This window comes from Strix aluco, chromosome 2, assembly GCF_031877795.1.
Source record: "Strix aluco isolate bStrAlu1 chromosome 2, bStrAlu1.hap1, whole genome shotgun sequence".
Lineage (NCBI taxonomy): Eukaryota > Metazoa > Chordata > Aves > Strigiformes > Strigidae > Strix > Strix aluco.
Genome location: NC_133932.1, coordinates 136,157,436 through 136,173,462, shown reverse-complemented (window position 1 = coordinate 136,173,462; position 16,027 = coordinate 136,157,436). Strand labels below are relative to the sequence as shown.

General features: G+C 47.1%; 1 protein-coding gene across 5 annotated transcripts in view; it reads left to right on the top strand.

Annotated features, from left to right (window-relative positions):
• The window catches only part of FAM168A (family with sequence similarity 168 member A), a 224,211-nt gene that overhangs the window by 175,596 nt on the left and 32,588 nt on the right, over window positions 1-16,027 (top strand). For all 5 annotated transcript variants that reach the window (XR_012622175.1, XM_074816531.1, XM_074816528.1 and 2 more), the window contains one exon: window positions 14,741-14,821. Coding sequence is in view for 4 of the 5 variants with exons in the window: in XM_074816531.1 (XP_074672632.1) it covers window positions 14,741-14,821 (81 nt within the window). In the remaining variant the exon portion in view is untranslated. The remainder of the gene's footprint in view (window positions 1-14,740; window positions 14,822-16,027) is intronic.

Sequence of the window (16,027 nt, the reverse complement as noted above, 5' to 3'; positions counted from 1 at the left end):
AGCCTACAACGCACCCCAGTGCTACCTGCTCTGCTTTAGGAAGGAGGTTTTGCAGAGTCCTTGCCTTTTTGTTCTTGGTCCATGCCCTACAACTAATCTGAGGGCCCAACAACCATCTTTTATGAGTCCTTATGGAAGAATTTATGAACAGTTTTGTTTGCCTGAGCAAGAGAAACGCTCTTTGCTGAGATAATTTTCCTGGGGAGGTAACAGGCATTACATTTTAAATTGAATGTGTGCACAGCTTCTCAGAGGGAAAGTCAGCTTTGTCCATCACACCACTGCTGTGGGATCTCCACGAGGGCCAGGGATGACCCTACCAAAGCTATTCAGGTCTTGACAATGCACACTGCCTTGTGTTATTCCTCTGGTAGGTGATTCAGAAGAGGAGGAGTTTACAAGCAGGGCTAGGAAAGCGATACCATCACCAGCTGCTGATAGATTAATGTCCTCCATGAAGTTGATAAGGCTTTTCCCAAAGCTCAGGTGTAACCTCAGCAACAGTTGTCCTTCGAACGAATTTACTGTCCAAGCAGTGTCTCCCAGTGTTTGTGCTCAGCTCCCCTTATTGGTAAATAATAACCTTCTCGATCCAGCTTGCTCCCCAGCTATGGGCCTTTCCTTGGTAAGTTTCCCCAGCGCCATCCTATGCAAGGGTGTGCTTGATTATGTGACAGTACGGTACAGCTCCCGCTGTCCTGGTGGCATGGTCTGTCCCCTTGCTTATGTCCAGAGCCATCAGGGCTAAAGCACCCCAGGGGATATCAACATTTACTTCTGAAACTCACTTCTCCTGCATTGCCTGGTCTTCTGTGCAAGAAACTAAATGGTGACAAATTCTCCTAAGAGAGAGCTGCAGATGGACTTCTGTGCCTGAAAAAGTGTTTGGTTTTTTGCAATTATGTCAACTTCTCTAATAAAACATCTGTCCTCCTCCAGCAACCCTGGTCTCATTAGTCTTTTCTGCTTGGCTCTGGTCAGGCACTTTAGTGCTTACCCAGCGCTGATGTGGATGCCTGGCTTTAGCTGCAGACTGGTGGCAAGCTGATTTTCACCACGACTGGGATTCCTTTGAGGAAGAATGAAAATCGTTATTCTTCAGGTCTTATCTTAGGGAGAATAGGAGGAATATCACTTGGTCTGCTTCAAGTTTAGAAGTCTTCTGCTATCATAATTTGTTTTAATCCTTCCAGCTAAATATTTCCCTGCGGAACATTATCAGATAAGATGGAGCCACAGTTCGGCATTTAAGAAAAACTGTAATGGCTTCTTTATCTAGGGCTTATGCTTTCTTTGGAGCAACAAACAATTTTATTTTATCATTAGCAGCTGTTCATATCTTGCTTTGGATTAGTCAAATGCAGAATGAAGTAAATAATTGCAGGGAGCATTAATATTGCGTGACTTAAACAGTTTTCTAGAACTTCTTTCCCACAGAGACTTGTCTCGACATAGGAAAGGATATGACACATGTCTCTTGCCCAGAATTATATTGATTGACAGTCTGTCAAGTTCTGTCACTGTGGTTTATTTATAGTGTATGCCTTAAATAATCAAACTATCTGACTAATATTTTTGGACAGTTGCTCTTAGTTTTCAAGATGAGTTTTGCTCATACAAATGTGTCCTGTACCCAGACAGCTGCATTAAGGCCTGGAAGGTTTCTTTTGGATGTAGGTGGGAAGTAAAATGGAAGACGGAACTGAAATAAGAATGGAAATGGGAATCATCTCTTTTGGCCAACATCTTGGAACTGTATCGAACCTTAAAAAATAGTCTGAAAGTAAGTTTTCTCTGAACAAGAGAAAATGAAGGCAACATATGCCCAAAATGGTGCTTCTGTCATTTTCTTGTCTTTTTGGTCTTGTAAAGTCTCTTTAGTTCCCTGGCATGATGAAGGCAACAGCTTCAAGCTGACATACTGCATTGTGCAACCACAAGGTCCCATGGAAGAGCTCAGAGCTCTGTGCAAATCCACTGCTTTTCCTGCCCAATTCCCAAGAAACCAGGATTCTCCAGCTCCACAGGGCAGGGAGGCTCCAGCAGCCATCCCCTGTCTTTGACCTCCAGCTGGGAAAATCTCCTCCGGGTAGGCAGGACCCTGTTGTGTCAACACTGTGACCCTGTGAAATGGAAACAAGTAGACCATACCACATGCCCATGCCATCATGCCATCAACTGAAGGTTTTCTCTCCATCAGCTTTCATGCCAAAGGCACCTCTGCCACTCTCATGGCTTTCAATAGTGCTTTCTTATAAGTCTGTACAATATAAAGGAAATGGTCATAAAAAGAAATATTTTTTGCCAGATTTATGTAGGGTTTTTTGGGCGGGTTGAGTTTATACTGAAGGTTGCAGAGGCATGGTGGTGTTATCTGTGATGCCTGTAGAGCTCCTATCTGTGTAATCTCCAAATGTTGTGCTTATTGTGTAAGATGTGGATGACCCATAAGAAAAACTCTTTCTTTGAAGAGTGTGTCCTTTCACACGAGTGGAGTTCACCACCCTTTGGGTCAAGCTGTGATCCTGGGGAGGGGGAGGAAGGAGAGGGAAGGAGTTACAGAAGATTTCATGCTAGAGGACCAGCACTCTTCCTTCCTCATCTACTCGGCAGATCCAGAGCTGCCTCCCCTCCTGGGGAGCCTGCCTACCCCTGCATAACATCTTCACAGTCCTGGAAAGTTCCATTATTCCCTTGCTTCACGTGAAAATTGGACATGAGCGAGCAATGTGTGCTTGTGGCCCCAAAATCCCATCATATCCTGGTTGAGGATACAATGTTCAGGTTGAGGTAGGTGATTCTCCCCTTTACTCCCCTCTTGTGAGACCTCACCTAGAGCACTGTGGGGTTCCCAGCACGAGACAAACATGGACCTGTTGGAGCGGGTCAGAGGAGGGCCATGAAAATGGAACATCTCTTCTGTGGAAGAAGGCTCGGAGAGTTGGGGTTGTTCAGCCTGGAGAAGAGAAGGCTCCAGGGAGACCTTAGAGCGGCCTCCCAGGACTGAAAGGGGCTACAGGAAAGGGGGAAGGGACTCTTGATCGGTGGGGAGGGATAGGACAAGGGGGAACAGTTTTAAACTGACAAGAGGAGGGATTTAGATCAGATCTAAGGAAGAAATTGTTCCCTGTGAGGGTGGTGAGGCCCTGGCACAGGTTGCCCAGAGGAGCTGTGGCTGCCCTCTCCCTGGAAGGGTTCAAGGCCAGGTTGGACGGGGCTTTGGGCAACCTGGGCTAGTGGAAGGTGTCCCTGCCCATGGCAGGGGGGCAGAACTAGATGATCTTTAAGGTTCCTTCCAACCCAAACCATCCTGTGATTGCCATGAATGCCTCAGGAAGAGAGATGGCACCAAGCCCTTTGTATAGACGGGAAGGCCGTACCCTGCTCCAGCCAGAGCCCCTCTGCCTTCAGACTAAAAGCCTGTAGATCCCTCCCCACCACTGCTCCTCTGCGGGCTCTGGGGGCTTGACCGTCTGTCTGCAGCTCATCACAAGGTCTCTTATCAGCACAAATGCACAAGGGCAACCCTTGAACAGCAGATACGGTAAATTACCCCGTTTAATTCAAGTCCTTTAATTTTCATAGGGTCAGATGGCAGTGCTGACTTACAGTCTCATCAGCAGCAAGCGTGGGATGCGGTTTTCCAGCTTCGTGATAACGTGTCCAGTACAGAGTCTCAGCAATTGCTGGTCTGTACAGTCATCAGTTTTTATAAAATGGATAGCAACAGTACCAACAATGCTGTGGGTGCCTTTACAGTCCACACAAAGATTGGTTTTGCATGGCCATGGGTAATGAGCAAGAAATAAGTTGCTGCTTATATAAAAGAAAGGACCCTTCAGGTGAAAAAAGAACCAACTGTAAAAGGTCTCCAGGAAAGCGAGCATTGTCAAATGCTAGAGCAAATCTTTTTTTACAGTTGCTGTGTCTGGTGAATACATGTTCATTTGACTGCTCTACTCTTGGGCTGATGAGGCTTGAAACAGTAATAAGGGGGTGGCACTTTTTCATGGGAATGAATGTATTTATTATCCTCAGAGACTTGAGAAATGCTGGATTATCAACCATCCATTAACTTGCTCTTCAGAACGGTTCCACCCTTGCTTTCAGCTTTTCCTCTATTTTTACATCCATTTAGCATGAGTGGGCTGGAATAGTTTCATGGCAAGGTGGTGAGTGAGTGATGGGATACCAGCGGTAACGTGGGATGATCCGTGTAAAATGAAACCTGGCCCAGCCCTGGGCTCCCTGCAGCATCAAGGTGCCTTTGCAGATCTGGATGCTTGTCCTTCGTTATGCCCGAGGAGCAGCGTGCGGGAGAGCTTTGGGTAGAGCTTGACATGGAAATGCGTGCAGTCGCTGTGCTCGGTTCAACTGTTAAATGGTTCTGTGTGTCTAGGGAAGAAAGAAAAGGTTATGGCTATGTTAGGGAAGAAAGAAAAGGTTATGCCATCCTTCCTGCTGTAGTTGTGTTTGTGAGCTGGCAAAACGGGATTCGCTCAGATTAATATAATTTAAAATGTTAAGCACAAAACAAAACAGAAATCAGTTTAGGAGGGTTTCAGCTCTGTCCTCCTGAGTTGGAGATTGCTTCTAGACTTAAATTTGATTTGGAAAACTCTGTGAGTTGAGGAATTTACATTTTGAGCTCTAAAAATAATTTCACAGAATCACAGAATCAACTAGGTTGGAAAGGACCTTGAAGATCATCTAGTCCAACCATTAACCTAGCACTGCTAGTACAACAGATTTGCTTTTTAAAATGCACAAGGGCAAATTAAACTGGGGATAAGTGAAATCTAATGGATGAGATGTGTCTTGGTATTTTAGTACCGAGTTTGACCCGAGTTCCAGCTGAAGGACAGTAACATCTTAAAACACACTGACAATCTAGCGTACAAACATTTGCTCACACCTGTAGCATCCTAAGAGCCCTTAGTCTGTAAGTCATTTGTGACAAAGGGCTCCTGGCTGGTAAATCAAGTGTTTGGTCTTGGAAACGTTGCTCTTCATTGACCTTGGTGCAGCCCCGTGTCCACCAAGGCAACTGGACCCGTAAAAGGAGCAGCCTGATAGTGTTGGGTCATGGCTTATGCGAGGGGATGGACAGGGTGGCCATGAACATCTAAAGCGGTGGGGCAGGAATACCTGCTGTGTATCAGGTAGGCAACTGTGTTGTATCAGGGCAGCTACACGCCTAATTTAGATGGGATAAATCTAGACCAATTAATCTTTGATTTAAGTAAGTGATGTTTTAAATAGTTCTCATTGAACAGGAAAGGTCTATAAAATGCCCCGTGTAAGAAGCCATTCAGAGGTCACATCCCTACCTCCCATACACCAAGGGGTATTCCCTGGGGGACAGCTCCCTAAAAGGCAGAATCCCAGAATCATCGAGGTTGGAAAAGCCCTTGAAGCTCCTCCAGTCCAACCATGAACCTCACACTGACCGTTCCCAACTCCACCAGATCCCTCAGCGCTGGGTCAGCCCGACTCTTCAACCCCTCCAGGGATGGGGACTCCCCCCCTGCCCTGGGCAGCCCATTCCAACGCCCAACAACCCCTTCTGCAAAGAAATCCTTCCTAAGAGCCAGTCTGACCCTGCCCTGGCGCAGCTTGAGGCCATTCCCTCTTGTCCTGGCGCTTGTTCCTTGGCTCAAGAGACTCATCCCCGCTCTCTGCACCCTCCTTTCAGGGAGTTGGAGAGGGCCAGGAGGTCTCCCCTCAGCCTCCTCTTCTCCAGACTAAACCCCCCCAGTTCCCTCAGCCGCTCCCCATCACACCTGTGCTCCAGACCCTGCACCAGCTCCGTTGCCCTTCTCTGGACACGCTCGAGTCATTCAATGGCCTTTTTGGAGTGAGGGGCCCAAAACTGAACCCAGGAATCGAGGGGCGGCCTCACCAGTGCCGAGCACAGGGGTAAGATCCCTTCCCTGTCCCTGCTGGCCACGCTAGTGCTGATACAAGCCAGGATGCCATTGGCCTTCTTGGCCACCTGGGCACACTGCTGGCTCATTATCAATCAATCCCCCCCCCAGGTCCCTCTCTGACTGGCAGCTCTCCAGCCACTCCTCCCCAAGCCTGTAGCCCTGCTGGGCATTGTTGTGTCCCAAGTGCAGCACCCGGCATTTGGCCTTAGTGAAACTCCCCCAGTTGGCCTCAGCCCTTAGCTTTAGCAAGAGGAGATGCATGGCCCAAGCCCCGAGCTCTGCAGCCGTGTGAGGAGCAAGGTGGGCTGAAAAGACATCCTCTGGATGGAGAAAGGCTCATGACGTGGGAGAGCAAGGTTAAATCTCTGCTGCAAGTAATTTCTGTAATTTCATGCACTCTTTTTTGACATGGAATGAATTTCTGAAACACTGTAGCTCTTCATCTCTGAAGGCTTGGTTTCCAGTGCACAATTACTTCCCAGATGTCCTTCTCACCTATTTTCTCTGTGCCCCCCATTCATCACATAATTAGGCGCATTTTTGGGTGTCATTGCTACTGGCAGTCAACGTTCAAGAGCGTTGCTGCAACCCTGGTTGGTGGAGGCTTTGGCAGAGCTATGCTAGGAAGTATATGTAGTGTCTGCTCTCTAATTTCTCAGCTCTGGAGTAATTCCTCAAGTACCGAATTTTCACGTTTGTGTCATATAATGTGACTTTTTAAAATTCCCAATCTAAAGGGAACGGATTTACATCAGGGTGAAGTCGAAGACATGAAGTTTCTCATGTTTCTGTCCCGAGAAGGTACTCTTAAATACTGTTTTTGAAGAGTTTGTGAGGTCTAAGCAATAAAGAATGAGAAATGGTGGGTTAGCTTGAAATATTACATGAAAGTATTTTGCATGTGAAAATACTTTGGCTTCATATGGCTGACCTGAAGGGGTGATTGCAAAGACAAAATGTTCCTGGACCTGTTGTAGCTTCAAAACTATCGCTCAGCAGAAACAAACTGGCCTACGGTGTTTTGGGGATTTAAAAGGGAGAATTAGTAAAATGGTCCCTTGAATTTATCCGCCTTGAAGCAATGAATGACACAATATGGACAGTTTTGTGTGGCTTTCTGGCTTTTTAGTCTGTTGAATGTTGGTAGTTAATGAGCTCTCGAGATAGTGTCTGAGCAACAGTGAGCTGGAGTCCTTGGTGGCAGTGGTTCAACGAGTTGAAGTGTGGTTTTATAGTGTCTTGTCCTGCCCTTAGATAAGGGACTTTATTATCTGTCCCTGTGAAAATCCTTGTGATAAGGCCAAGACTTGCTAGGAAAAAGAATGAAGGAGAGTATTTTGTCTTGTAAATTAATTTAGGCTGCTTGTAGCAATTTAAGCCCTAATCAGATAATGGCCAAAGGAAACTATTCTTGAAAAATTAAATGGCACATTGTGGAAGTCAGTGTTGTAAGTGGCAATTCATTCACCCAATCACTGGTGGAAGGCTGAAACATGGACCAAACCACCTGGGCTCTCCAGCCAAAGAGAACCACATTCCTTTACAAGAGTTTCACAAGTACCTAAGTCCTGCCGAGACTTTGCACTTGTGGGTTTTCAGTGCTGCATTGGCTGGTATGTTATTTAGATGCTCCTGACAATTTTGTTTGTGATCTGAAGCTGGAAGCTCACCCATACGTGAAATTGCGGGTGGATGGGTTATGGTAGGTGCTGCTGGCAAATGCCAAACCCTGGGTGCACATCTTGGGTTTGGGCTGCTCCAAACCAGCGAGCTCCTTTTGAGAAGGACTTTGGTATGTGATAACCAGACCAGTTCAGCGTAACAGGTTCAGATCACCGTATTGATTGATTTTCTAAGTACTCTCAAGTGCTCTGTCTGCTCCATTTTTTTTATGTCTGTACACACCAGCTGTGCAGACAATGGGGTTGTGTCTCCATTTCAGCAGGGCTGGAGGGAAGAAATGAGAGGCAGAGCCCTGGGGAAGGTCCCCTGAAGTCCACAGCGGTTCCTGAGCACCCCACTGTCTCTTGGATGTGACTTTTGTGATGTTTGTACACGGAGGAGAGCACAAATCCAGAAACACGAGGACAGGAGGGCATGAATCTTAAGATATATCAAGGTTTATAGTGTGCCTTCAGAAGGCTGTGTTAGATGGGTGTAAAGAATATGCACAGTAGGTTGACACAGTTAGAAACATTAATGAAATCTGGGGGGAAATGTGGCCTAATCCCTGCTTGGTACCATATGTCGGTGTCTCCAGAGCTCCAGGGTTGGACCCTGAAGCTTATGGAGGCAGGCTCGCAGCCTGGCTAACATGCTGGTTAAGCTAAGGGGGTTCTTCATTGTCACAACTATCGTAATACTGGATGTGCAGTTTTGTCTTTTTGTAAATTCGCTCCATTTTTTCAAATCTGTATTGGAGTGATATTGTAGAGGGAAGGGCTACCATCGAGAAGTACCTGGCGAAGGTTGAGGATTGGGTCCATGTGAACCTCGTGAGGGTCAACAAGGCCAAGTGCAAGGTCCTGCCCATGGGTGGGGACAACCCCCAGTATCCATACAGACTGGGAATAAAGGATAAAGGAGAAGGACCTGGGGATACTGGTAGATGAAAAACTGGACATGAGCTGGCAGTGTGCGCTTGCAGGCCACAAAGCCAACCATACCCTGGGCTGCAGCAAGTGATCAAGAGCAGTGTGGGCAGCAGGGCGAGGGGGGGATTCTTCCCCTCTGCTCCACTCTCAGGAGACCCCCCTGCAGTGCTGGGTCCAGCTCTGGGGGCACCAACAGCAGAAGGACACGGACCTGCTGGAGCGGGGCCAGAGGAGGCCACCAAGATGCTCGAGGGGCTGGAGCACCCCCCTGTGAGGACAGGCTGAGAGAGTTGGGGGGTTCAGCTGGAGAAGAGAAGGCTCTGGGGAGACCTTAGAGTGGCCTTTCAATATATAAAGGGGACTTTTAAGAAAGACAGAGGGAGACTTTTTACCAGGGCCTGTAGTGACAAGACAAGGGGCAATGGTGTTAAATTGAAAGAGAGCAGGTTTAGATAGGATCTAAGGAAAAAATGTTTCACGATGAGTGTGGTGAGGCCCTGGCACAGGTTGCCCAGAGAAGCTGTGGCTGCCCCCTCCCTGGAAGGGTTCAAGGCCGGGTTGGACAGGGCTTTGGGCAACCTGGGCTAGTGGAAGGTGGCCCTGCCCTTGGCAGGGAGGTTGGAACTAGATGATCTTTAAGGTCCCTTCCAACCCAAACCAGTCTGTTATTCCATGCTTCTGTGGATGGAGGTTGCTCATTTACAGTGAGGATTATGGCTTGGGCAGTATACGCTGAAATCTTCTTGAGAGGAAGCAGAAAAATGGGGAGGAGACCTTTGAATTGGGTGCTGCCCTCTGAAACTTTCTGCGGGTGTCTTCTGTAGTGCCCAGGTACTTGAGGTAGGGGCTTGGGGTGGGAGTGAGTTCAGTTGAACACCAGCTGAGCTTTCGTTAGCAATTTCATGGCTGGCAGAAAAAAAATGGCCAAGCTCCCTGTGCCTTTGCCCTGGGGTTTTAATGTCACTTTGTCCCTCATGCCCGGTCCTCTGGAGCCTGGCAGTGCTGACCTACAGGGTGTCACAAGGGTTTTCCAGTGGTTGGTGGGAAGGATGAGCCAGTTTGCACCTGGGGCTGGGTATGAGCACTCTGAATTTCAAATGCTGAAGTGAATGAAAGAGAATACCAAATCTAATCCTTGAATGAGCCCAAATAAAGCCTTCCCCTCTATCGCTGCCCCTTTGATTCTTTAATCCTTCCCACCCTGCTGCTAGCCTTAACTCCAAGGGCAGCCCTTTGCCTGCTGACATCTCTGATTTTTTTCCCCTGCCCTCTCATTTCTCCCCAGTAATTCAGCAGTTTTTGCTGTGCTGATGTACGGAACAACCACAGCGGAGTGGTCACGCAGTAGCTTGGTACCTTGGGACCAGGAATAAGCAATCCCAGAAAGCTGCCAGGATGGAAAGAGCTGTCTTAAATGCTCCATCCAACCATTTCTTGTGTCGTACAGAAGAGGTTTGCGGTGAGCTTGTGTATACAGTTATGCACTCATCTGTCTTGCATGCAGGCAGTAAAATATATATAGCTGGAAATATAAGCTAACTGCTTTATTATGGGCGTTCTGAGTATAATCACAAAGGAGCCTGGGCTAAACAAAGCTGGTGGTTAAACATGTTTGAAGGCTCTGCATGCCACTCTTTTTTAATTTATTTCATAACCTCCTTTACTAGTGCATCTCCTAAAGGTGTGCGTGTTAAAAATTGGGGGCAGGTAGCTGGGACTCGTGGCCTAAAAGCCATTAATCAGAAGCAGCATTGCACCAAAGAGGACAGGGATGAGCAGAGCTGGAAATAATGGTATAGAAACATTTAGAAAGACATGAAAAATTAAAGGCGGCTTTAAAATACCTACTTGATGCAGCCCTGTGTGCTCTTCGCTTTGCAGAGTCAGTTATTGCATCGTAATTTTTAAAGCAGTTCAGTTAGTGCTTCTCAGAGCTGGAGTGCTGTATATTTTCCTTGGGGAGAATGTTAAATGAATACTGGCTTTCCTTTTCCTATTGATTGTGGAGATGATATTAAATTAAAATAAAGCAAGAAAACAACTTTTGATTTCTTCTGTGAGGAATCTAATAAATTTTGTTCAATATGTTTTCATCTCATTTTCTTTCCTTCTGCATCATTGCTGTAATAAGGCCCCAAGCCCCAGCAGAGACAGGGTCCCATCATGTGCAGATCTGTACAAGTAGAAAGTAAAGGATATTTTCTTTCTCTCCCTGACATTTTCATGTCTCCAGCAGGAAGCCCATGAAGATTAGCAGCACTCAACATAAAACAAGTGGGTTTGGCCCACTTGCTGTTATTTTTGATTCAAGGTGAAGAGTCAAGATAGACGTAGCAGGAGGGGAGCAGGGTCAGCGGGAGGACCAGGGATTTACAGGAGGTCTCTTAGAGTGTCCAGGAGGAAAATCAGAGCAGGATGCCAGACCCTTTGGTGCTGCCACCTCTCCTGAGCTCATCCCTGGTTGTTGGACCTGGGCTTTGTCTTATACCTCAGGGGATGTGCAACATGGGGACAGCAGCTTTTGCTTTCCCAAGGAAGCTTGTTTGTGGTCATTTGGGGGATGAAGAAGAGTCAACAAACATAAATCCTAATGGCTTAAAAACAAATAAGGTATAAAACCATCTCATGTATTTTTAAACCCAGTGGGTTTTGAGCACTGGGAATTTTCAAGCACGTTTCCCCTGACACAAATTGCCCCAGATTCAACTACTTCCTTATCTTTCAGTATGTCCAAAAAAGGAGCAAACCACATTAATTTTCCTGCACCTTTCTCATCTCCATTTCCCCTTGAAACGGAAAGGACAAGTTTTCTTGCCGGAGGTCGGCACTTATCAAAGTTTATGAGATCAAAGTGGAAGATAGAGTAGAACAGGGCTGGCTGCATCTTTTCGCATCCGAAGCTATTAAAACTTCCTTGATAGAAACCGTATTTATCTGAAATGAAATTATTCTGAAAGTGGCCATAACTTTCTTTCAGAACAACAAAAGATACCACAGTAAGCAAGATGCAGTCCTACCAAGCAGAAGTTAAACCCAAAAAAAGAGAAAGAAGACCTAAATATACAGTTGTCTCCATCTGCCTGAAATAACCATGAAGTCTTTCAATAATTGGCTGGATGGAAAAGCTTACCCAAAGCTACAGTTTTCTGTGGTCTGAAAGTGGTCTGATTTATTTCAGGCTTGTTTTTTATGTATAAACCTAATGTTGAAAAATTTGGCCTGAGTAAAAGAAGGTTTTTTTGCTGAATTTGATAGTGTGTCATTGCTGGTGGTATCTCAGAGAGCACAGATGAAACATTTGCTGTATGTAGCCATGCAGGACTGTGTTTGTCATGGTTGTGGACTTAAGGACTATTAGTTAAGGACTGTTAAGGACTACTGCAGCAGTTCGTGGGATTCGGGACTTATATGGGGGGATTAACCAGCAGTAAAGACCCGAAGAACATCTTGGTGCCCCAAGAGGCTATCATCCAGATCCCATCCCTAGTTGATGAGCAAGGGACTTCCCAGCACCATGGCATGCACGTCCAGCCAGTGGCTACTAAACTGTGTGACGAGGAGGTAGAACCCTGTGTAGAAACACAGCTGAGACAATTATAGGGAAAATAGGCTTGGTGTGGCCCAGAAGTGAGCTGGAATTGGTTTAACACCCCTAGCCAGACTGGTGAGGAGGCAAAGCGGGATCATCAAAGTCAAGCAGGCAATGTGGAGGACCCTGGCGCAATGAATATACTGGAAAAGAAATGGTTATCTTCTAATGAAGCAGAGAGTAGGCAGGGATATTTCTGATTTAAGATCTTCATCATTAATGTTCTGCTTGCAATCACTGGATCTGCAAATAACTTTCCGAGGAGCTTCTTGATTGCTAAAAGGCTGTATATATTCCTGAGTACAATGACAACATAGTTTTATGTAGCCTAAAAAAAAAAATAATAATCTGTTAAACTGCTGCTTATCCAACATTAACTACAGCAATTTTTAATTAACCTGATTTAGAAGCCAAATATATCACTGATGAAAGTGAGAGGGTAGAACATAGAGTCATTTATTCCAGTACAGTGGTCATGATTGTTGAATTAGATTTATTCAAATGAACCTCAAAATTTTGCCGCAGTGGTCGGCTGTGTGCCGGGTGCCAGGTTTCAGAAATCTGCATGTAGTCGAAACGCAGTGAGCTTTGGGGCATGGGAGGGGGAGATTGCAATGTGTTTGTCTCGCTGCTCAGAAATGGGGAGGAAAGACCCACGCTCGCTTTTATTTAATAAAACAAAAACAAAGATGGGGTGTGAATCGACTGCTAATTACCTCTTTCCAGCCTTTGCTGGCAACCAGCAGACAGCGTCAGTGGAGTTTGGTGTGGAGAGACTCTCCAAGGGTCATTTTGTCAGCCGTTGGGTTGGCTCTGCTCTGGGACAACGGCCAACGAGATGCAGAGATAAACAGGGCAGCGGCTGTGGTGGTGAAGCACAGCAAAACCAAACTCTTCACCAGCAAAGGAAGATTAACAGGTCCCATTCGGTCTGTTGGAGGGATTTACGCAGGAGCATGTAAGGAGGGTTGGAGTTATTTGACTGTTACTGTTTTCAGTTTCCATTTCTTGGAAGTCTTCCCAATTCTGGGGGTGTTGATTGATAGCTGGCTGAACAGGAGCCAACAGTGTGCCCAAGTGGCCAAGAAGGCCAACGGCATCCTGGCTTGTATCAGCACTAGCGTGGCCAGCAGGGACAGGGAAGGGATCTTACCCCTGTGCTCGGCACTGGTGAGGCCGCCCCTCGATTCCTGGGTTCAGTTTTGGGCCCCTCACTCCAAAAAGGCCATTGAATGACTCGAGCGTGTCCAGAGAAGGGCAACGGAGCTGGTGCAGGGTCTGGAGCACAGGTGTGATGGGGAGCGGCTGAGGGAACTGGGGGGGTTTAGTCTGGAGAAGAGGAGGCTGAGGGGAGACCTCATGGCCCTCTCCAACTCCCTGAAAGGAGGGTGCAGAGAGGGGGGATGAGTCTCTTGAGCCAAGGAACCAGCGCCAGGACAAGAGGGAATGGCCTCAAGCTGCACCAGGGCAGGGTCAGACTGGCTCTTCGGAAGTATTTCTTTGCAGAAGGGGTTGTTGGGCGTTGGAATGGGCTGCCCAGGGCAGGGGGGGAGTCCCCATCCCTGGAGGGGTTGAAGAGTCGGGCTGACCCAGCGCTGAGGGATCTGGTGGAGTTGGGAACGGTCAGGGTGAGGTTCATGGTTGGACTGGAGGAGCTTCAAGGGCTTTTCCAACTTAGATGATTCTGGGATTCTGTGAAATGGAAGTAGGGCAGTAAACAAAAGCAAAATGGGGCAGACCAAGGTGTGGAGGTTGTCCTCTGTGGTCTTCATACAGAACAAGAACTTCTAATGAAGTAAGAGTTTGGTGCAAGACATCTGCACTGTGTGTGGGTGCACACAGGGACTTGGGTCTGCAGTGTACAGTGATTTCCAGGCCTCCACGTAGCCGGCTGCTTAGGTGATTTCCCCTGAACTCCCTATGACCGCTCCGAGTGAAGATGATGAAAATTGAAGATGCTCTGCAGCCTTTTCTAAAGTGCCTATTAAAACCTCATGCGGCTTCAAAGGGTACGAGCTGCCGTGCGTGTTCCTTCCAGGTGGCCTGGCAGGTAATCGTGTCCCTCCCAGGGATGGCAGTTGTGCAGCCATGAGTGAATATAAGGACTGGCATGTTTTCATGCAACGTCTCTACCTTCCCTTCAGCAAGAAGCTCTGGTTAGTGGAAGTGCTGAGCACTGAGGACTGGGGCTGGGTGCTGAGCTCTGCTGTTAGAATGCAAAGTGCTACGATGCTCAAGCTACGATGGCTGCAAGCAGCCAAGGAAAATCTTTCAAATACAGCTGTGCTGGTGGTTTTTCGTAACTGAATTCTGCATTCAGTGTGTGTATTTTCTTAGTAGCTTTCTTCAGAGCACATTGAACATTCCTTTGTTCTGCATTCTGGTTATCGTCCTCGTTTTCTAGAGGAATAAAGGTGAAATATTGATGATGTCACGTGTAAGTCTGTAGAGTACATTCATAGTCCTTCCTATACCCTGGCCAACTGAGAACACAACTGTGCTTTACCTCTCAGCTGTGCCGATGGTCTCTTTGCTCACACAGGTGGTTTATTGCTTTCCAGGGATGCTGTCCTCTTCTCTCTCCCTGTTGACAATAGTGCAATTTCTCTCTTTTTGTCTCATTGCAGGTTATCCGACGGGCTATCCCACTGCTGCCCCAGCCTACAACCCAAACATGTATCCAACCAGCAGCCCCGGCTACGCCCCAGGTAATAAAATCTGTGTATGGAGACGAGATCAGGCATGTTGAAGCATGCAGGAGGATTTACCTTTTGCTGCTCAGTGTACAAAACCCAGCAGTTTCTGTGTGCTTGTCAGCAAATACTTTCCATGAAAGGGGCATGTGTTAAGCTCTTCCCTCCCTAACTCTGCCATTAACTTCACACCCTCCATTGGGAATATTTGTCTGTGTTGCAAAGTACTTTTGAGCCATGAATTATATTTTAATACTAATCCCAGGAATTTTACAATCCTCATCGCTGTGATACCTGTGCACTGATGGATTTTAATATATTCTGAATACTTCTATCTCCCCGAGATTGCCTTCCCTTTCCCCCTGCTTGTCCTTCTCTCCTCCTTCCATGTCATAGATGCAGAAATGTCAGCAACCATGTCGTGTTTGGTGTCTGGAGCTCCCATGCTTGTCTTTACTGTCCCCTGCTTCCCCGTGTCACCGATGGACTCTGGGTCTGTCCTAGTGTCTTCATCTGTCCAGCTCCTGCCCTTCACACCTCCCTAAAATGGCTCTTCCAAAGATGCAGCAAGCTCTTCCTGCCCAAACTCAGGAACTCTTCTGCCTAAGCCTTGTTGTGCTGGTTATCTTTGAGAGCACCAGCTGCACTTTGCTTCATAAAATTTTGTTTTCCCTTGGCTTTCCCAGTTTGGCCAGTTGTTTTCTACCTCTGCTGCAATGTGTCCACTGGGATGTATTTGTTGTCTGCCTCTTCCCACCTTCCATGAAAGCTTGGCCAAGCTCTCTCCTTTATTCCCTTCTCCACTACTCCCCATCTATCTCTGGGAAAACTTACTTGGAGGTACAAGGTCTTAATTTTTCAGGGAAATCTTCATTTTTCACACCAGCCACGTGCTCTTTTGCATCCTCCTTTGCAGTTCCTCTGAACCATCCTGACAGCCAGGCTGATAGGTAACGCGTTCACCCTCCGTAGCTCAACCCCTACCGTGGAGCCCTGCTCTCTCTGCCATCTCCAACCTTGGCAAGTTCCCCTCCATCCTTCCAGAGAGCTGGTAAAAAAGTAATTTTCCCAGCCCACTGCTTTAACTGTGTCATCCCCCTCTTTGCCTCCCTCTTGCTCGTATCTAGCACAGGCTACTTGTCTTTATTTATGGAAACAACGCCCACTTCATTCCTTCTTGGTGTCCAGAGCCTTACTGCTCTTCCAGCTCAGCCAATGCTG